This window comes from Oncorhynchus keta, chromosome 6 (assembly GCF_023373465.1).
Source record: "Oncorhynchus keta strain PuntledgeMale-10-30-2019 chromosome 6, Oket_V2, whole genome shotgun sequence".
NCBI classification, from domain to species: Eukaryota; Metazoa; Chordata; class Actinopteri; order Salmoniformes; family Salmonidae; genus Oncorhynchus; species Oncorhynchus keta.
In genome coordinates, this window is record NC_068426.1 from 11,768,385 (window position 1) to 11,790,529 (window position 22,145).

At 45.9% G+C, this 22,145-nt stretch overlaps 2 protein-coding genes across 37 annotated transcripts in view; one reads left to right on the forward strand and one right to left on the reverse strand.

Moving 5' to 3' along the window:
• Positions 1 to 18,071, forward strand: part of LOC118384948 (nucleolar protein dao-5-like) — a 21,949-nt gene extending 3,878 nt beyond the window's left edge. The window contains exons 8-24 of one of the 36 annotated variants that reach the window (XM_052520705.1): positions 1 to 27; positions 523 to 663; positions 750 to 941; positions 1,056 to 1,247; positions 2,154 to 2,345; positions 2,460 to 2,648; positions 3,067 to 3,204; positions 3,305 to 3,496; positions 3,616 to 3,846; positions 3,946 to 4,038; positions 10,608 to 11,529; positions 11,581 to 11,730; positions 12,484 to 12,533; positions 12,987 to 13,953; positions 14,081 to 14,275; positions 14,635 to 14,720; positions 17,927 to 18,071. The exon at positions 1 to 27 is cut by the window's left edge and continues 159 nt beyond it. In XM_052520705.1, coding sequence (XP_052376665.1) covers positions 1 to 27; positions 523 to 663; positions 750 to 941; positions 1,056 to 1,247; positions 2,154 to 2,345; positions 2,460 to 2,648; positions 3,067 to 3,204; positions 3,305 to 3,496; positions 3,616 to 3,846; positions 3,946 to 4,038; positions 10,608 to 10,730 — 1,710 coding nt within the window. In that variant the 3' untranslated portion in view covers positions 10,731 to 11,529; positions 11,581 to 11,730; positions 12,484 to 12,533; ... (2 more) ...; positions 14,635 to 14,720; positions 17,927 to 18,071. Of the gene's footprint in view, positions 28 to 522; positions 664 to 749; positions 942 to 1,055; positions 1,248 to 2,153; positions 2,346 to 2,459; positions 2,649 to 3,066; positions 3,205 to 3,304; positions 3,497 to 3,615; positions 3,847 to 3,945; positions 4,039 to 10,607; positions 11,530 to 11,580; positions 11,781 to 11,981; positions 13,954 to 14,080; positions 14,276 to 14,634; positions 14,721 to 17,926 lie in introns of those variants that run through there. The other 35 variants (XM_052520706.1, XM_052520676.1, XM_052520686.1 and 32 more) reach the window with 35 other exon arrangements.
• Positions 18,072 to 20,857: 2,786 nt separating this feature from the next.
• On the reverse strand, positions 20,858 to 22,083 carry ndufa2 (NADH:ubiquinone oxidoreductase subunit A2). Its single transcript, XM_035771671.2, has 3 exons — positions 21,920 to 22,083; positions 21,456 to 21,562; positions 20,858 to 21,355 (listed from the first exon to the last, which is right to left on the reverse strand). The coding sequence occupies exons 1-3, from the start codon at positions 22,021 to 22,023 to the stop codon at positions 21,270 to 21,272; spliced, it is 297 nt and encodes a 98-aa protein (XP_035627564.1). The 5' UTR covers positions 22,024 to 22,083; the 3' UTR covers positions 20,858 to 21,269.
• Positions 22,084 to 22,145: the final 62 nt, after the last annotated feature.

Genomic DNA, 22,145 nt, shown 5'->3' on the forward strand with positions numbered 1-22,145 from the left:
GACAGTGAGGAGGAGGCTCCTGTAAAGGTGAATCCTAATGATACCTGACTACAGTAATGCTCTCACACAAATTTAAGCTTGAGTCTGAAATATATTCTATGACATACAAGCTGGGAAGTCATAGAATAAAAACTCGGAGCACAATGATTGGTGACTTCCTGAACTTCCTTTGACCCATTGTACAGTATTTTTTTATGAATCAACTTTAACAGTAGAGATACACAGACAACCATATCTGTCATCCAGTCACTGTAATGATGTGTGTGAACATTGGCATAGATATTATTATAGTCCTCTAAAATCACAGCTAACACCCCCGTGGACAGTTTGTATTTGGCAGGGCTGTACTGCTCCTTTGTGTTGAAGCAGTGACCCATGGTCCTGTAACTCTGTTTGGACAGGGTCAATCCCCTTGGCTCTAGCCTGACAAGCTCTATAATGGCGCTCAGCTTCGAGTGACTGTCTGTGACACCGACCAGGAAACACGGTTCTCATGCCATGTTTCATTTGTCTCTGTTCCAGAAACCTGTGGCGACACCCAAAGCCAAGCCTGTGGCTGCAACTCTGGTCAAGGCAGAAGCAGTGAAATCCACCCCTATTAAAAAACCAACAAACAGCTCAGACAGTGACAGTGATGACACTGAGGAGGAGGCTCCTGTAAAGGTAGGTCACAACTGACTAATATCATGCTACCCTGTCCTATAGCAAGTTTATTTTCTTGAAGAGCTTGATATAATTATTTGTTTCAGAATCCTGCACTGACACCCAAAGCTGCTCCTGTGAAACCAGCCAAGGCGATCCCAGCAGCCCCAGTGAAGCCCAGTGTAGTCACCCCCAGTCAGGCTAAAGCTGCTGCCAAGACTCCTGCTGCAGAGAAGAAAGCGCAGAGCTCTGACAGCGACAGCTCCGACTCAGACAGTGAAGATGAGTTAACTGTAAAGGTAAGTCACACCTGAGAAATAGTCATTAAACCATTTCTCCTTGTCACTAATAAAAACAAATATTGAGTTGGTTTTATTCCTGATATAATACCTTGATATATTTTTTTGTTTCAGAAATCAACACAGACCCTGAAAGCTGCTCCTGTGAAACCAGCCAAGGCGATCCCAACAGCCCCAGTGAAGCCCAGTGTAGTCACCCCCAGTCAGGCTACAGCTGCTCCCAAGACTCCTGCTGCAGAGAAGAAAGCACAGAGCTCTGACAGCGACAGCTCTGACTCAGACAGTGAAGATGAGTTAACTGTAAAGGTAAGTCACACTTGAGAAATACACTGAACAAAAATATAAATGCAACATGTAAAGTGAGGGTCCCATGTTTCATGAGGTGAAATAAAAGATCCCAGTAATGTTCCGTACGCACTAAAAGCTTATTTCTCTCTAATTTTGTGCACAAATTTGTTTACATCCCTGTTAGTGAGCATTTCTCATTTTCCAGGATAATCCACCCACCTGACTGGTGTGGCATATCAAGATTCTGGGTAAACAGCATGATTATTACAAAGGTGCACCTTGTGCTGGTGACAATAAAAGGATTAAAATGTGCAGTTTTGTCACACAAAACAATGCCACATATGTCTCAAGTTCTGAGGGTGCGTGCAATTGGTATGCTGATTGCAGGAATGTTCACCAGAGCTGTTGCCATAGAATTTAATGTTAATTTCTCTACCATAAGCTGCCTCCTATGTCATTTTGGAGAATTTGGCAGTACATCCAACCGGCCTCACAGCGGCAGACAATGTGTAACCATGCCAGCCCAGGACCTCCACAACCGGCTTCTTCACCTGCCGGATTGTCTGAGGAGGGTGGGGTGCTGAGGAGTATTTCTGTCTGTAAAAGCCCTTTTGTGTTGAAAAACTAATTCTGATTGGCTGGGCCTGGCTGCCAAATGGATGGGCTTATGCCCTCCAAGGCCCACCCATGGCTGCACCACTGCCCAGTCATGTTAAATCCATAGATTAGGGCTTAATCAATTGAATTCAATTGATGGATTTCCTTTTATGAAGTGTAACTCAGTAAAATCTTTGAAATTGTTGCATGTTGCGTTCATATTTTTGTTCAGTATCGTAATTAAACCATTTCTTGTCACTAATAAAAACAAATATTGAGTTGGTTTTATTCCTGATATAATGCCTTGATATAATTGTTTTGTTTCAGAAATCAACACAGACCCTGAAAGCTGCTCCTGTGAAACCAGCCAAGGCGATCCCAGCAGCCCCAGTGAAGCCCAGTGTAGTCACCCCCAGTCAGGCTACAGCTGCTCCCAAGACTCCTGCTGCAGGGAAGAAAACACAGAGCTCTGACAGCGACAGCTCTGACTCAGACAGTGAAGATGAGTTAACTGTAAAGGTAAGTCACACCTGAGAAATAGTCATTAAACCATTTCTCCTTGTCACTAATAAAAACAAATATTGAGTTGGTTTTATTCCTGATATAATACCTTGATATATTTTTTTGTTTCAGAAATCAACACAGACCCTGAAAGCTGCTCCTGTGAAACCAGCCAAGGCGATCCCAGCAGCCCCAGTGAAGCCCAGTGTAGTCACCCCCAGTCAGGCTACAGCTGCTCCCAAGACTCCTGCTGCAGAGAAGAAAACACAGAGCTCTGACAGCGACAGCTCCGACTCAGACAGTGAGGAGGAGGCTCCTAAGGTTTGTAAAATAATCCTACTATATAGATCCCATTTACTGTACAACGCACAACTTGATCTACTGTAGGTCATAGGAAGTGCAGTAGACCATAAACACCAAAAGTCATTACTTCTGTGATAGTCTCCAGATCTGCATCTGCTCTCTCCCTAAGACCAAGCTGGGGGAAGCTGCTCCAGTCAAGGCTGTAGCAGTGAAATCACCAGAACCAGTGAAGTCCAGCAAACTAGCTATCACTCCCTCAACCAGCAGAGAGCTCAGACAGTGACAGCAGTGAGGAGGACATTCCTTTCACGCAGATGAAAGAATATTTGCGCTATTAGAACACGCAAACAGATTTTTTTTCTGTGGAATCATGTCTCGAAAATGTACAACTATAATGTTGTTTATTGACACTTCTCTGTGTGGATTTGTGTTTCAGACTCCTGCTACAGTCATAGAGGCAGCTCCCAGTAAGGCCTCAGCTCCCAGTAAGACTCCAGCCACCCCTACAGCTCCCAGTAAAGCAGAGACCTCAGAAAGTGACACCTCAGACAGTGAAGAGGAGGTTACTGTCAAGGTAAGTCACACTTGAGAAATAGTCATTAAACCACTTCCCCTTGTCAATAAGAAAAACAAATATTGAGTTGTTTTATTTCTGAAATAATTATTTGTTTCAGAAATCAACACAGACCCTGAAAGCTGCTCCTGTGAAACCAGCCAAGGCGAGCCCAGCAGCCCCAGTGAAACCCAGTGTAGTCACCCCCAGTCAGGCTACAGCTGCTCCCAAGACTCCTGCTGCAGAGAAGAAAACACAGAGCTCTGACAGCGACAGCTCTGACTCAGACAGTGAGGAGGAGGCTCCTGTAAAGGTCTGTATCATATGCCAGAAATATATGATTTGATAGTGGTGTTAATCCTGTGATAATACTGAGGATAAATTGGTGTATAATCCTAGAGCTTTCTTAAACCTGAATCTACTACCAAGCAGAAAACCACCCCAGTCTCAGCCCCAAGCAAGGCCAAAGCCTCTCCTAAGACCCCAGCAGCAGCTGCTAAGATGGAGACTGACAGCTCAGATTCCTCTGACAGTGAGGATGAGGCCCCTGCCAAGCCCACTCCCAGCCCGGCTAAAACCACACCCAAGGCCCCTGCTGCAGCTAAGAAGGCCGACAGCTCGGACAGTGATGAGTCTGACACTGAGGAGGGCAAGCCAGCTAAAGTAAGTCATATGTTATTAACCTGTTCTGATGTGTTTTTGGTGATGATTTGGCGTCTGCAGTTGTACCGACATTCTGTTTGTTTGTTTTTGTTTCTACAGAAGGTCACTGCTACCTTCGTAGCCAAACCTTCAACTCCAGTACAGGAGGAGGACAAAGATTCCTCAGCCAGTGAGGATGAAGAAACACCATCGGTCAGTCTCATAGCCCATCAAATTTAACTAGGGCTGTCCCGGACTAAAACAAATCTTTGTCGACCGAAAGTCGTCTGGTCCAAAAAGAACGTTGTATTTTTCCATATATAGACACACCCTATGTGTTTTAATAAAAATAACTTTATGCATTGAGCTTGTCTGAGGCTTAAAGCTTATGGTTTGATGAAATAAGACAAATGCCTCATGATGGCGCCAGAGATCTAGATAACCAGAAGAGAACCTGACTCCACTAATTCCCCTCCCTCATGATGGCGCCAGAGATCTAGATAACCAGAAGAGAACCTGACTCCACTAATTCCCCTCCCTCATGATGGCGCCAGAGATCTAGATAACCAGAAGAGAACCTGACTCCACTAATTCCCCTCCCTCATGATGGCGCCAGAGATCTAGATAACCAGAAGAGAACCTGACTCCACTAATTCCCCTCCCTCATGATGGCGCCAGAGATCTAGATAACCAGAAGAGAACCTGACTCCACTAATTCCCCTCCCTCATGATGGCGCCAGAGATCTAGATAACCAGAAGAGAACCTGACTCCACTAATTCCCCTCCCTCATGATGGCGCCAGAGATCTAGATAACCAGAAGAGAACCTGACTCCACTAATTCCCCTCCCTCATGATGGCGCCAGAGATCTAGATAACCAGAAGAGAACCTGACTCCACTAATTCCCCTCCCTCATGATGGCGCCAGAGATCTAGATAACCAGAAGAGAACCTGACTCCACTAATTCCCCTCCCTCATGATGGCGCCAGAGATCTAGATAACCAGAAGAGAACCTGACTCCACTAATTCCCTCCCTCATGATGGCGCCAGAGATCTAGATAACCAGAAGAGAACCTGACTCCACTAATTCCCCTCCCTCATGATGGCGCCAGAGATCTAGATAACCAGAAGAGAACCTGACTCCACTAATTCCCCTCCCTCATGATGGCGCCAGAGATCTAGATAACCAGAAGAGAACCTGACTCCACTAATTCCCTCCCTCATGATGGCGCCAGAGATCTAGATAACCAGAAGAGAACCTGACTCCACTAATTCCCCTCCCTCATGATGGCGCCAGAGATCTAGATAACCAGAAGAGAACCTGACTCCACTAATTCCCCTCCCTCATGATGGCGCCAGAGATCTAGATAACCAGAAGAGAACCTGACTCCACTAATTCCCTCCCTCATGATGGCGCCAGAGATCTAGATAACCAGAAGAGAACCTGACTCCACTAATTCCCTCCCTCATGATGGCGCCAGAGATCTAGATAACCAGAAGAGAACCTGACTCCACTAATTCCCCTCCCTCATGATGGCGCCAGAGATCTAGATAACCAGAAGAGAACCTGACTCCACTAATTCCCCTCCCTCATGATGGCGCCAGAGATCTAGATAACCAGAAGAGAACCTGACTCCACTAATTCCCCTCCCTCATGATGGCGCCAGAGATCTAGATAACCAGAAGAGAACCTGACTCCACTAATTCCCCTCCCTCATGATGGCGCCAGAGATCTAGATAACCAGAAGAGAACCTGACTCCACTAATTCCCCTCCCTCATGATGGCGCCAGAGATCTAGATAACCAGAAGAGAACCTGACTCCACTAATTCCCTCCCTCATGATGGCGCCAGAGATCTAGATAACCAGAAGAGAACCTGACTCCACTAATTCCCTCCCTCATGATGGCGCCAGAGATCTAGATAACCAGAAGAGAACCTGACTCCACTAATTCCCCTCCCTCATGATGGCGCCAGAGATCTAGATAACCAGAAGAGAACCTGACTCCACTAATTCCCCTCCCTCATGATGGCGCCAGAGATCTAGATAACCAGAAGAGAACCTGACTCCACTAATTCCCCTCCCTCATGATGGCGCCAGAGATCTAGATAACCAGAAGAGAACCTGACTCCACTAATTCCCCTCCCTCATGATGGCGCCAGAGATCTAGATAACCAGAAGAGAACCTGACTCCACTAATTCCCTCCCTCATGATGGCGCCAGAGATCTAGATAACCAGAAGAGAACCTGACTCCACTAATTCCCCTCCCTCATGATGGCGCCAGAGATCTAGATAACCAGAAGAGAACCTGACTCCACTAATTCCCCTCCCTCATGATGGCGCCAGAGATCTAGATAACCAGAAGAGAACCTGACTCCACTAATTCCCCTCCCTCATGATGGCGCCAGAGATCTAGATAACCAGAAGAGAACCTGACTCCACTAATTCCCCTCCCTCATGATGGCGCCAGAGATCTAGATAACCAGAAGAGAACCTTCCCCTCCCCACTAATTAACCAGAAGAGAACCCCTCCCTCATGATGGCGCCAGAGATCTAGATAACCAGAAGAGAACCTGACTCCACTAATTCCCCTCCCTCATGATGGCGCCAGAGATCTAGATAACCAGAAGAGAACCTGACTCCACTAATTCCCCTCCCTCATGATGGCGCCAGAGATCTAGATAACCAGAAGAGAACCTGACTCCACTAATTCCCCTCCCTCATGATGGCGCCAGAGATCTAGATAACCAGAAGAGAACCTGACTCCACTAATTCCCCTCCCTCATGATGGCGCCAGAGATCTAGATAACCAGAAGAGAACCTGACTCCACTAATTCCCCTCCCTCATGATGGCGCCAGAGATCTAGATAACCAGAAGAGAACCTGACTCCACTAATTCCCCTCCCTCATGATGGCGCCAGAGATCTAGATAACCAGAAGAGAACCTGACTCCACTAATTCCCCTCCCTCATGATGGCGCCAGAGATCTAGATAACCAGAAGAGAACCTGACTCCACTAATTCCCCTCCCTCATGATGGCGCCAGAGATCTAGATAACCAGAAGAGAACCTGACTCCACTAATTCCCCTCCCTCATGATGGCGCCAGAGATCTAGATAACCAGAAGAGAACCTGACTCCACTAATTCCCCTCCCTCATGATGGCGCCAGAGATCTAGATAACCAGAAGAGAACCTGACTCCACTAATTCCCCTCCCTCTCCCGCTGGCTTTCACAGGTTCTGCCATTACTCTCCTGAAGTTGCCAGTAATAGACTACATGAGGAGTTAGAAAACCTTTTCATGTGGAATGCAAATTTATCTTACCAATCCTACCCGTCTGTGTGCCAGTTCATATGCACATGTTTATGAAACAGTTTAATTTCATTTATAATAACTGCTTCATATCTGAAAATCATTGTCATGTGGTTAATAAAATTTTTATCCAAATCTAAATGAAAAAGATACCTAAAAAGTAACCAACTATGTCAAATATGTCTACATAAAGCCAACAAATAAAAACTGCAGCTTGCAGGTAGAAAGTATCCTGATAAAATAAATATCCTATCATTTACATTGGCTACACATGGCCACCTAAATATAAATGGTACCAGCACCCAAAATGAGTACCGGAACGTATTTCAATCCAAGTCAAACACTGATAAGAAGTAATCATGTAGAGGCATATTTTATAATGTTTCAACTAGCTCAGAGCATGACATGTTTTGCTTTCACGCTAAGTGGTTATCAAAAGGGAGAGAGCTGGGGAGATTTTTCAGGTAGCCTATGGCCTACTTCTATTTGTGCGAGTCTTTACTCAACATGGACAGGAGCGCCCCAAATAAAAGACAATGACGAAATTGACCAAACTCGTAAATGAAATGAAATAAACCAAAACGAGTTTCTCACAAGTGTAGCATAGGTTGTGCGCTCTGCTAATAATGTGTCCACTCCGACAATGACAACAGGAAGACTGGAATAATAATATTTAATGCATTCAAATAATTAACATAACCAGAGTAACAAACATTGTAGATTATAAATTCAAGGAATTAAATGTACTACTGTTGATATACAGTACAAGTCAAAAGTTTGGACACACCTAATCATTCAAGGGTTTTTCTTTATTTTTATATTGAAGAATAGTAGTGAAGACATCAAAACTGTTGAAATAACACTTATGGAATCATGTAGTAACCAAAAAAGTGTTAAACAAATCCAAATAGATTTTAGATTCTTCAAGTTGCCACCCTTTGCCTTGATGACAGCTTTGCACACTCGTTGCATTCTCTCAACCAGCTTCATCTGAAATAATTTTCCAACAGTCTTGAAGGAGTTCCCACATATGCTGAACACATGTTGGCTGCTTTTGCTTCACTCTGCGGTCCAACTCATCCAAACCATCTCAATTGGGTTGAGGTCGGGTGATTGTGGAGGCCAGGTCATCTGATGCAGCACTCCATCACTCTCTTTAGTCAAATAGCCCTTACACAGCCTGGAGGTGTGTTGGGTCATTGTCCCGTTGAAAAACAAATGATAGTCCCACTAAGTGCAAACCAGATGTTATGATGTATCGCAGCAGAACGCTGTGGTAGCCATGCTGGTTAAGTGTGCTTTGAATTCTAAATAAATCACTTACAGTGTCACCAGCAAAGCACCATCACACCTCCTCCTCCATGCTTCACGGTGGGAACCACACATGCGGAGATCATACGTTCACCTGCTCTGCATCTCACAAAAACACGGCGGTTGGAACCAAAAATCTCAAAGGACAGATTTCCACCGTTCTAATGTCCATAGCTAGTGATTCTTGGCCAAATCAAGTCTCTTCCTCTTATTGGTGTCCTTTAGTAGTGGTTTCTTTTCAGCAATTCGACCATGAAGGCCTGATTCACACAGTCTCCTCTGAACAGTTGATGTTGAGATGTGTCTGTTACTTGAACTCTGTGAAGCATTTATTTGGGCAGCAATTTCTGAGGCTGGTAACTGAATGAACGTATCCTCTGCAGCAGAGGTAACTCTGGGTCTGGTGGTCCTCTGGTAACTCTGGGTCTGGTGGTCCTCTGGTAACTCTGGGTCTGGTGGTCCTCTGGTAACTCTGGGTCTGGTGGTCCTCTGGTAACTCTGGGTCTGGTGGTCCTCTGGTAACTCTGGGTCTGGTGGTCCACTGGTAACTCTGGGTCTGGTGGTCCTCTGGTAACTCTGGGTCTGGTAGTCCTCTGGTAACTCTGGGTCTGGTGGTCCTCTGGTAACTCTGGGTCTGGTGGTCCTCTGGTAACTCTGGGTCTGGTGGTCCTCTGGTAACTCTGGGTCTGGTGGTCCTCTGGTAACTCTGGGTCTGGTGGTCCTCTGGTAACTCTGGGTCTGGTGGTCCTCTGGTAACTCTGGGTCTGGTGGTCCTCTGGTAACTCTGGGTCTGGTAGTCCTCTGGTAACTCTGGGTCTGGTGGTCCTCTGGTAACTCTGGGTCTGGTGGTCCTCTGGTAACTCTGGGTCTGGTGGTCCTCTGGTAACTCTGGGTCTGGTGGTCCTCTGGTAACTCTGGGTCTGGTGGTCCACTGGTAACTCTGGGTCTGGTGGTCCTCTGGTAACTCTGGGTCTCGTGGTCCTCTGGTAACTCTGGGTCTGGTGGTGCTCTGGTAACTCTGGGTCTGGTGGTCCTCTGGTAACTCTGGGTCTGGTGGTCCTCTGGTAACTCTGGGTCTGGTGGTCCTCTGGTAACTCTGGGTCTGGTGGTCCTCTGGTAACTCTGGGTCTGGTGGTGCTCTGGTAACTCTGGGTCTGGTGGTCCTCTGGTAACTCTGGGTCTGGTGGTCCTCTGGTAACTCTGGGTCTGGTGGTCCTCTGGTAACTCTGGGTCTGGTGGTCCTCTGGTAACTCTGGGTCTGGTGGTCCTCTGGTAACTCTGGGTCTGGTGGTCCTCTGGTAACTCTGGGTCTGGTGGTCCTCTGGTAACCCTGGGTCTGGTGGTCCTCTGGTAACTCTGGGTCTGGTGGTCCTCTGGTAACTCTGGGTCTGGTGGTCCTCTGGTAACTCTGGGTCTGGTGGTCCTCTGGTAACTCTGGGTCTGGTGGTCCTCTGGTAACTCTGGGTCTGGTGGTCCTCTGGTAACTCTGGGTCTGGTGGTCCTCATGAGAGCCAGTTTCATCATAGCATTGATGGTTTTTGCGGCTGCACTTGAAGAAACTTTCAAAGTTCTTCATTTTCTGGATTGACTGACCTTCATGTCTGAAAGTAATGATGGACTGTCGTTTCTCTTTGCTTATTTGAGCTGTTCTTGCCTTAATATGGACTTGGTTTTTTACCAAATATGGCTATCTTCTGTATACCAACCCTACCTTGTCCAGGTGACTAACTCATGAAGTTGGTTGAGAGAATGCAAAGAGTGTGCAAAGCTGTCGTCAAGGCAAAGGGTGGCTACTTTGAAGAATCTCAAATATAAAATATATTTTGATTTGTTTGACACTTTTGTTTACTACATGATTCCATATGTGTTATTTCATATTTTTGAAAAATAAAGAAAAACCCTGGAATGAGTAGGTGTCTCCAAATTTGTAATTGGTACTGTTTAGTCGAGCAGTAACAAATATATACAATCTCAGTCGAACAACAGCCAAACAATCGACCAATCAACTAATTGGGGTCAGCCCTAAATTAAACTGATAATTACTGTGCATATCAAAGTGAAAATGTTTGGCAGTGGCATTTATTATATAAACTTCAACTTGCATAGATTAAATTGACCTTGTATTTTATCTGTGCTTATGAATCTGACGTATGTGACCAGAAACCAGAATCCACACCATCTGAGAAATCTGTCACGCAAACCCAGGCAACGCCTCCTGCTGGCAAGGAGGGAGGTACAGAGGAACACAGTCCAGCAGAGGTATGTACGGTATGGACGATGTAGGGATGTCATGGAACACAGTCCAGCAGAGGTATGTACGGTACGGGAGATGTAGGCATGTCATGGAACACAGTCCAGCAGAGGTATGTACGGTATGGACGATGTAGGGATGTCATGGAACACAGTCCAGCAGAGGTATGTACGGTACGGGAGATGTAGGCATGTCATGGAACACAGTCCAGCAGAGGTATGTACGGTATGGACGATGTAGGCATGTCATGGAACACAGTCCAGCAGAGGTATGTACGGTATGGACGATGTAGGCATGTCATGGAACACAGTCCAGCAGAGGTATGTACGGTATGGACGATGTAGGCATGTCATGGAACACAGTCCAGCAGAGGTATGTACGGTATGGACGATGTAGGCATGTCATGGAACACAGTCCAGCAGAGGTATGTACGGTATGGACGATGTAGGCATGTCATGGAACACAGTCCAGCAGAGGTATGTACGGTATGGACGATGTAGGCGTGTCATGGAACACAGTCCAGCAGGGGTATGTACGGTATGGACGATGTAGGGATGTCATGGAACACAGTCCAGCAGGTATGTACGGTATGGACGATGTAGGGATGTCATGGAACACAGTCCAGCAGGTATGTACGGTATGGACGATGTAGGGATGTCATGGAACACAGTCCAGCAGGTATGTACGGTATGGACGATGTAGGGATGTCATGGAACACAGCCCCAACAGGTATGTACGGTACGGGAGAGATGTAGGGATGTCATGGAACATAGTCCAACAGGTATGTACGGTACGGGAGATGTACGGATGTCATGGAACACAGTCCAACAGGTATGTACGGTACGGGAGATGTACGGATGTCATGGACACACAGTCCAACAGGTATGTACGGTACGGGAGATGTAGGGATGTCATGGAACACAGTCCAACAGGTATGTACGGTACGGGAGATGTACGGATGTCATGGAACACAGTCCAACAGGTATGTACGGTACGGGAGATGTAGGGATGTCATGGAACACAGTCCAACAGGTATGTACGGTACGGGAGATGTATGGATGTCATGGAACACAGTCCAACAGGTATGTACTGTATGGGAGATGTAGGGATGTCATGGAACACAGTCCCAACAGGTATGTACTGTATGGGAGATGTACGGATGTCATGGAACACAGTCCAACAGGTATGTACGGTACGGGAGATGTACCGATGTCATGGAACACAGTCCAACATGTATGTACGGTACGGGAGATGTAGGGATGTCATGGAACACAGTCCAACAGGTATGTACGGTACGGGAGATGTATGGATGTCATGGAACACAGTCCAACAGGTATGTACGGTACGGGAGATGTAGGGATGTCATGGAACACAGTCCAACAGAGGTATGTACGGTACGGGAGATGTAGGGATGTCATGGAACACAGTCCAACAGGTATGTACTGTACGGGAGATGTAGGGATGTCATGGAACACAGTCCAACAGGTATGTACGGTACGGGAGATGTATGGATGTCATGGAACACAGTCCAACAGGTATGTACGGTACGGGAGATGTACGGATGTCATGGAACACAGTCCAACATGTATGTACGGTACGGGAGATGTACGGATGTCATGGAACACAGTCCAACAGGTATGTACTGTATGGGAGATGTAGGGATGTCATGGAACACAGTCCAACAGGTATGTACGGTACGGGAGATGTACGGATGTCATGGAACACAGTCCAACATGTATGTACGGTTCGGGAGATGTACGGATGTCATGGAACACAGTCCAACAGGTATGTACGGTACGGGAGATGTAGGGATGTCATGGAACACAGTCCAACAGGTATGTACGGTACGGGAGATGTATGGATGTCATGGAACACAGTCCAACAGGTATGTACGGTACGGGAGATGTAGGGATGTCATGGAACACAGTCCAACAGGTATGTACGGTACGGGAGATGTAGGGATGTCATGGAACACAGTCCAACAGAGGTATGTACGGTACGGGAGATGTAGGGATGTCATGGAACACAGTCCAACAGGTATGTACGGTACGGGAGATGTACGGATGTCATGGAACACAGTCCCAACAGGTATGTACTGTATGGGAGATGTAGGGATGTCATGGAACACAGTCCAACAGGTATGTACGGTACGGGAGATGTAGGGATGTCATGGAACACAGTCCAACAGGTATGTACGGTACGGGAGATGTAGGGATGTCATGGAACACAGTCCAACAGGTATGTACGGTACGGGAGATGTACGGATGTCATGGAACACAGTCCAACAGGTATGTACGGTACGGGAGATGTAGGGATGTCATGGAACACAGTCCAACAGGTATGTACGGTACGGGAGATGTAGGGATGTCATGGAACACAGTCCAACAGGTATGTACGGTACGGGAGATGTAGGGATGTCATGGAACACAGTCCAACAGGTATGTACGGTACGGGAGATGTAGGGATGTCATGGAACACAGTCCAACAGGTATGTACTGTAAGGGAGATGTAGGGATGTCATGGAACACAGTCCAACAGGTATGTACGGTACGGGAGATGTATGGATGTCATGGAACACAGTCCAACAGGTATGTACGGTACGGGAGATGTAGGGATGTCATGGAACACAGTCCAACAGGTATGTACGGTACGGGAGATGTAGGGATGTCATGGAACACAGTCCAACAGAGGTATGTACGGTACGGGAGATGTAGGGATGTCATGGAACACAGTCCAACAGGTATGTACGGTACGGGAGATGTACGGATGTCATGGAACACAGTCCCAACAGGTATGTACTGTACGGGAGATGTAGGGATGTCATGGAACACAGTCCAACAGGTATGTATGGTACGGGAGATGTAGGGATGTCATGGAACACAGTCCAACAGGTATGTACGGTACGGGAGATGTACGGATGTCATGGAACACAGTCCAACAGGTATGTACGGTACGGGAGATGTAGGGATGTCATGGAACACAGTCCAACAGGTATGTACGGTACGGGAGATGTACGGATGTCATGGAACACAGTCCAACAGGTATGTACGGTACGGGAGATGTACGGATGTCATTGACATTCTTTCTGGACTGCTAATTGTTTGTTTTTCCACCAACACCATATTGGTTCCTTATTCATATTGCACTTCATGCCCTGACAGAAGGTTGAAGCTGTTCCAGTCATACCTACAACTGAAACAGCTGAGGAAAACAGCAGTGAGGATCCAACCGATATTGAAGGATCTCCTCCTGAAGGTACACCAGCCCAGACCTCACTCCTGTCATGTGTTGTTTTTTGGTGTTGACCATTTTGCTTGGTGTAGTTGCATTTTGGTTAGTTCTGTGTCTGTGGCTATCTATGACCTCCTCCTTTCCATGACAGTCCCTGAGGTGGACACACCCCCTGCCTCTGGGCCAGAGAGTGCAAAGGAGGAGGAAGTCCCAGAGAGTCCCCAGAAGGTCCTAAAGACAGACATTTCTTCAGAGAAGCCCAAGACAGAGGATCAGATAGTGACCTCTACAACATCAGAGGACAAGAGTGACACCCCTGAACTCCCATCAGAAGCCCCTGCTACGGGTAAGACTAGCCATTTCTCCCCACCTGGTCTAGAAGAACCAAACGTGGACTCCACTGACAACTTGGATCACTTTAGAGCTGAGGCCAGAAAAGGAATAAACCACACATCATAATGCAGTATCTAAATTAACAAAGGACAGGAACATAAGCTAAGTACAAATGAGTGTTCAACAAAAGTGAAACACAGAGAGAGGACAGTCACAACAGAAACACTGTTCATAAAGTTTGGGATGAAATAAAAAATATATGACTTTCCATCATCTTGCAATGAAATAACTGAGAGGGAGAAAAACAAGGAAAATACAGTCAAACAAGTAAATGACCAGTTTTATGAAATGTATTTTTAAATGTATCTTTAGCTGCTGAGATCAGAACTACTTTAGAAGAGGAGTCAAAGGAGTGTGTTGACCCAGTTATCACCAATTCAGCATCTGAAGACTCGGAGGTAAGTAAAGTAATCAATGATGTAACCCTTTGTCTGTGAGACACCATGTGTCTGTGAAGACACCCTGTGTATGTGAAGACACCCTGTGTCTGTGAAGACACCCTGTGTCTGTGAAGACACCCTGTGTATGTGAAGACACCCTGTGTCTGTGAAGATACCTTGTGTATGTGAAGGCACCCTGTGTCTGTGAAGACACCCTGTGTCTGTGAAGACACCTTGTGTATGTGAAGACACCCTGTGTCTGTGAAGACACCCTGTGTCTGTGAAGACACCCTGTGTATGTGAAGACACCCTGTGTATGTGAAGACACCTTGTGTCTGTGAAGACACCATGTGTCTGTGAAGACACCCTGTGTATGTGAAGACACCCTGTGTATGTGAAGGCACCCTGTGTATGTGAAGGCACCCTGTGTCTGTGAAGACACCCTGTGTCTGTGAAGACACCATGTGTCTGTGAAGACACCATGTGTCTGTGAAGACACCCTGTGTATGTGAAGACACCTTGTGTATGTGAAGACACCCTGTGTCTGTGAAGACACCCTGTGTCTGTGAAGACACCATGTGTCTGTGAAGACACCCTGTGTATGTGAAGACACCTTGTGTATGTGAAGACACCCTGTGTCTGTGAAGACACCATGTGTCTGTGAAGACACCATGTGTCTGTGAAGACACCCTGTGTCTGTGAAGACACCTTGTGTATGTGAAGACACCCTGTGTCTGTGAAGACACCCTGTGTCTGTGAAGACACCTTGTGTATGTGAAGACACCCTGTGTCTGTGAGACACCCTGTGTCTGTGAGACACCCTATGTCTGTGAGACACCCTGTGTCTGTGAGACACCCTATGTCTGTGAGACACCCTGTGTCTGTGAGACACCCTATGTCTGTGAGACACCCTATGTCTGTGAGACACCCTGTGTCTGAGACACCCTATGTCTGTGAGACACCCTATGTCTGTGAGACACCCTGTGTCTGTGAGACACCCTATGTCTGTGAGACACCCTGTGTCTGTGAGACACCCTATGTCTGTGAGACACCCTGTGTCTGTGAGACACCCTATGTCTGTGAGACACCCTATGTCTGTGAGACACCCTGTGTCTGAGACACCCTATGTCTGTGAGACACCCTATGTCTGTGAGACACCCTGTGTCTGTGAGACACCCTATGTCTGTGAGACACCCTGTGTCTGTGAGACACCCTGTGTCTGTGAGACACCCTATGTCTGTGAGACACCCTATGTCTGTGAGACACCCTGTGTCTGTGAGACACCCTGTGTATGTGAAGACACCCTGTGTCTGTGAGACACCCTGTGTCTGTGAGACACCCTATGTCTGTGAGACACCCTGTGTATGTGAGACACCCTGTGTCTGTGAAGACACCTTGTGTATGTGAACACACCCTATGTCTGTGAGACACCCTATGTCTGTGAGACACCCTGTGTCTGTGAGACACCCTATGTCTGTGAGACACCCTGTGTCTGTGAGACACTCTATGTCTGTGAGACACCCTATGTCTGTGAGACACCCTATGTCTGTGAGACACCCTATGTCTGTGAGACACCCTATGTCTGTGAGACACCCTATGTCTGTGAGACACCCTATGTCTGTGAGACACCCTATGTCTGTGAGACACCCTATGTCTGTGAGACACCCTGTGTCTGTGAGACACCCTATGTCTGTGAAGACACCCTGTGTCTGTGAAGACACCCTGTGTCTGTGAAGACACCTTGTGTATGTGAAGACACCCTGTGTCTGTGAAGACACCCTGTGTCTGTGAGACACCCTATGTCTGTGAAGACACCCTGTGTCTGTGAGACACCCTGTGTCTGTGAGACACCCTGTGTATGTGAGACACCCTGTGTATGTGAGACACCCTGTGTATGTGAGACACCCTGTGTATGTGAAGACACCCTGTGTATGTGAGACACCTTGTGTATGTGAGACACCCTGTGTATGTGAGACACCCTGTGTCTGTGAGACACCTTGTGTATGTGAGACACCCTGTGTATGTGAAGACACCCTGTGTCTGTGAAGACACCATGTGTCTGTGAAGACACCCTGTGTATGTGAAGACACCTTGTGTATGTGAAGACACCCTGTGTCTGTGAAGACACCCTTTGTCTGTGAAGACACCCTGTGTATGTGAAGACACCCTGTGTCTGTGAAGACACCCTGTGTCTGTGAGACACCCTGTGTCTGTGAGACACCCTGTGTCTGTGAAGACACCCTGTGTGAAGACACCCTTTGTCTGTGAAGACACCCTGTGTATGTGAAGACACCCTGTGTCTGTGAAGACACCCTGTGTCTGTGAAGACACCCTGTGTCTGTGAGACACCATGTGTCTGTGAAGACACCTTGTGTATGTGAAGACACCCTGTGTATGTGAAGACACCCTGTGTCTGTGAAGACACCCTATGTCTGTGAAGACACCCTGTGTCTGTGAGACACCCTGTGTCTGTGAGACACCCTATGTCTGTGAGACACCCTGTGTCTGTGAGACACCCTGTGTCTGTGAGACACCCCGTGTCTGTGAGACACCCCGTGTCTGTGAGACACCCTGTGTCTGTGAGACACCCTATGTCTGTGAGACACCCTGTGTCTGAGACACCCTATGTCTGTGAGACACCCTGTGTCTGAGACACCCTATGTCTGTGAGACACCCTGTGTCTGAGACACCCTGTGTCTGTGAGACACCCTGTGTCTGAGACACCCTATGTCTGTGAGACACCCTGTGTCTGAGACACCCTATGTCTGTGAGACACCCTGTGTCTGAGACACCCTGTGTCTGAGACACCCTGTGTCTGTGAGACACCCTGTGTCTGTGAGACACCCTGTGTCTGAGACACCCTATGTCTGTGAGACACCCTATGTCTGTGAGACACCCTGTGTCTGAGACACCCTATGTCTGTGAGACACCCTATGTCTGTGAGACACCCTGTGTCTGAGACACCCTATGTCTGTGAGACACCCTATGTCTGTGAGACACCCTGTGTCTGAGACACCCTATGTCTGTGAGACACCCTATGTCTGTGAGACACCCTGTGTCTGTGAGACACCCTGTGTCTGAGACACCCTATGTCTGTGAGACACCCTGTGCACGGCTGATATGAAACAATAAATCAAAGTGACCAAATGCTTTGATTGAAGGTTTTGCTTTGATCTAAACAATATTCTATTGTTGTTGCCCCTCTGTTTTTCGTCACCATGTAGCCTGAAAAAGTGACCATTGAGACAATTGTTGAGACAATCCCCACAGAGACAGAGGAGCCAAACACTGATACCCCAACACCTGGATCAAAGAGGAAGAGGAGTAGTAAAGAGACAACGGACGCAACTCCCAAGAAGAAGAAGATGAAGAAGAAGAAGAAGGGGGAGGTTGAAGAGAATGGGCAGCCTGCAGTAGAGGAGGATGGGGATGAGTCCAGTCTGGACACAAAGGGGTTGGAGCTGACTCCATCAGGTATACTATCCAGAGCTCTCTAACCCTGTTTCCGGAGAGCTACCATCTTGTAGGTTTACTTCAACCCTGTTCCTGGAAAGCTAGTGTCCTGTAGGGTTTAACTCAAACCCCATTGTAGCACACCTGATTCTAAAAAATTAGCTTGTTGATAAGCTGAATCATGTTAGTTACAACTGGAGTTGGAGTTAAAACCTCCTGGAGGGTAGATCTCCAGGAACAGTGTTGGAGTTAAAACCTACAGGAGGGTAGATCTCCAGGAACAGGGTTGGAGTTAAAAACTACAGGAGGGTAGATCTCCAGGAACAGGGTTGGAGTTAAAAACTACAGGAGGGTAGATCTCCAGGAACAGGTTTGGAGTTAAAAACTACAGGAGGGTAGATCTCCAGGAACAGGTTTGGAGTTAAAACCTACAGGAGGGTAGATCTCCAGGAACAGGGTTGGAGTTAAAACCTACAGGAGGGTAGATCTCCAGGAACAGGGTTGGAGTTAAAACCTACAGGACATTAGCTATTCAGGAACAGAATTGGAGAGCCCTGAGAGAAAGAGGCACAAGAGAAAGCTAATGATAATTATACCTGGACCATAAACAACCCTTAACCACTACTAGGCAAAGGGTAGGGCTAGGGGTTGCTTTGTATTACCTGCTAAATAACTGAATGTAACCTGTAACCATCATCTATAGTCAACATTTCTGTTACATTGATTTTCTCCGTTTTACAGACGATTCCAAGGTGGATACCACCCCGGCTTCAGAGTCTGGCTCCACCACTCTTGTTCTGTCAGCAAAGTCACTCGTGAAAAGGAAAAGAAAGAGGGCGAAGAAAAGAGGTGCGAAGGCCGAGAGGGAGTCACCGGAAGAGGACGAAAAAACAGACTTCGTCCCAAAAAATAAAAAAATTAAAAAGAGCAAGAAAAACACAACATCCAACCTGACACCACCAACTCCAAAGACCACAGCTGCTAAGAGGCCTCTTCCTCCCACCCCTGAGCCGGAGGAGCTAGAGACTCCCAAGAAGAAGAAGAAGAAGAAAGTCGCAGAGAAAGGGAGCGCTGTGAAGGAAAATACAACTCCAGGCATTGAAACAAAGAAGAAAAAGAAGAAAGTCGCAGAGAAAGGGAGCGCTGTGAAGGAAAATACAACTCCAGGCATTGAAACAAAGAAGAAAAAGAAGAAAGTCGCAGAGAAAGGGAGCGCTGTGAAGGAAAATACAACTCCAGGCATTGAAACAAAGAAGAAGAAGAAGAAAGTCGCAGAGAAAGGGAGCGCTGTGAAGGAAAATACAACTCCAGGCATTGAAACAAAGAAGAAAAAGAAGAAGGCTGCTGAAGCTGAAAACACTGTGAAAGACTCTGCAATTTCAACTCCTGAACCGAGCCTTACACCAGAGACCCCAACAAGCAAAAAGAGTAAGTGCAATGCGGGACAAACAAGAAAGGTTGCTTCTCTAAGTATTAAGTTAATTTGTTGTGTGTTTCCATTATGATTGGGTTCTACAGAGAAAAACAAGCTGACCGAGAAAAAGGAGAAAATTAAAACTGCATGGAAAACACCAGTAAAAGCCTCAACAGGACCTTTGCCTAACACAGAAGTGACTAAGGTATGGGACAGAAACACTATCTGGGGCATAGGTGCATATCAATAGAAAATGATGAATTATGCAAATTGTGTTATTTGGATGCATAAAATAGTTATAATGGCACTGATATTTCCTTTTTTCTTTTTCTTAAGAAAAATAAGTCCTCCAAGAAAAAATAATCCAATGGTGAAATGTCAGGTACATATACATCATCATATATTCTGTCATTTTCCCAGAGCCCAAAATGACTTACATCATTTCTCAAATCTAATGTTACTTTGCAGGAGATGGTGGATATCTTCTCCAGGGAATGAAGTGGAGCTGCCAACGTCAATCAGAAGACCACCTCGATCACACTGGTGCCTGAGGTTTCAACCAAAAGAAGGGGAAACTGGAGTTCTGGCCTGTACATGTACTTAAGGTTCTACACATGTATTTTAGGGGAACATCTGTATTGTGTTACTATCAACACAATCTATGTTTTAACCATATATTCTATAAGCTTGCTAAACCAGGCATGTATTGACATGAAAAAGGCAAAATAATCATACCATTCTATTTGAAATGTTGAACAAACAGGACACAGAAACTAACACATTTGCACAGCCTGATGGAACGTGAACCCATCGTCAGTGTATTTGCCAAGTCCTAACCAATGATAAAACAATCATTAGGTATTAATATGTCCTTGGTCTAGCATTGCTGTCTTGATAATGTTATAGGGTGTAGTACTCTTGCATGTTGTGGGTTTTCATTTCTGTTCTTTAAGCTGTGAACACTTCCACATAATTGTGTGTAAGGTAAGGGATTGTTAGGACTCAAAATGGGGAACACTTGTAGCAAATGTCACTCCAAATACTGTACTATGCACCTCACGAATCCTATTGCTGAGCCCATAGCCTTGTGTTTTAGCACTTATGTTAGACCCATACACCTATGCAGAGGAAGGTTCTGAGGGACCAGAGGAGGATAGCTGATCTGACTGACTCAGAGAATTTGCTGAATGTTTACAAACCAGTATTTGTGTCACATTCTTGTGAAAACAAACTTTTCTTCCATTTGTCATTTTCTGATTGTTCATTATCAATAAAAAATGGTTTAATCTCTTAATCTGGTTTCTTTATTCATAATAGCTTATGAAAAAGTGAATATCTATAGCATGAATATAAAATCATATTGTTGCCAGCCACTTGTGTATGAACCTTTCAGTCCAAAGCTGACTGGCCGGTCAATTCTCTCAGACCATAATTGGGAGCATTGAACAGTGCTAGCCTTTGTGAGTTTGACAGTATCTTTTTAAATTTTTAACAATAGATTTAACAATATATGCACATGCCTATGAATAGAATGTATTTCATATGAACACAAACCATTAACAAACATATCAATGCAGCAGAATGTCACAAGTTAGTCCTCAGATTTATTAGAACAGCAATAGAGATTTATGTGATACAAGTCCTTTACAATCCACACTCCATCTCAGTTGGAAAGGTGTCCTCGGGGGAGCTGATCATGCTTATGATGTCACAACTGTCTCCAGCACCTTAGCCACTTGGTCAGCATTCATGTTGTCAAGGGCCACACTGCTCTCCTTACCAAAATCTGCAATACAGGTACATGAACGAACCAAATGAATGCATGGCCATAAACATTGCATTTGACTTGAATGTGAGTCGCCTAGCTACTGAAACAATGCTCTCACCAGATCTTGCCCAAAGCTTAGGCTGAACACCTGAGCACTCCCTGATGAGGATGGGGAATGTGGGGTTTGCCTTCTTCAGTTCCACATAGTGCTGTTCCACAAAATCCCTGGAGAACATGGAATAATAAATAATCAAGTTAAATAACTTTTACAATATGTTTTACTATACGAGTTCATAACACTGAAATAGCTAGCTAATAAACAAGGGTTTTCTATTTATATTAATAGTAAATGTTGAATATTAAGATTATAATAGAAACGATGTTGTAGAGCTGTAGTTAGATACATATGCATGATCTACAAATTATTTCAGATGAGTTTATTCTATATTAAATTGCGATTGTTCGCTAACTACTGTATGTTTACATGTAGCATGCCTGGCAGTATATTGTGCTAGCTATGAGGACAGAGCTAACTGTTTCGATTTCACGAAAATATGACTGTTGTCAAATTAATACAATTACCTTGCTCCTTGACTCGCAGGTGATGTCTGGCACAAATGTAGACGAATCTCTCGAAGGTTTTTAGCAAGGTTAGAGCCAATACCTCTTACTACGGAAGCGGCCATGATGGTTCACCAGGTTTAGATGAATGTTGCTGAACCCACCCACTCTCCATATCAACAAATCACATTCAAGAAGCTTTGCTTAATTCGAGAATTCACCCAATTACATTCCACGTTTAAGGTGA

Coding starts and splice junctions, on each gene's coding strand:
- ndufa2 (XM_035771671.2), bottom strand. CDS start 22,023: ATGGCCGCTTCCGTAGTAAGAGGTATTGGCTCTAACCTTGCTAAAAAC. Junction 21,563..21,919: donor CCTGCGAGTCAAGGAGCAAG/GTAATTGTATTA, acceptor CATGTTCTCCAG/GGATTTTGTGGAACAGCACT. Junction 21,356..21,455: donor TAAGCTTTGGGCAAGATCTG/GTGAGAGCATTG, acceptor CCTGTATTGCAG/ATTTTGGTAAGGAGAGCAGT.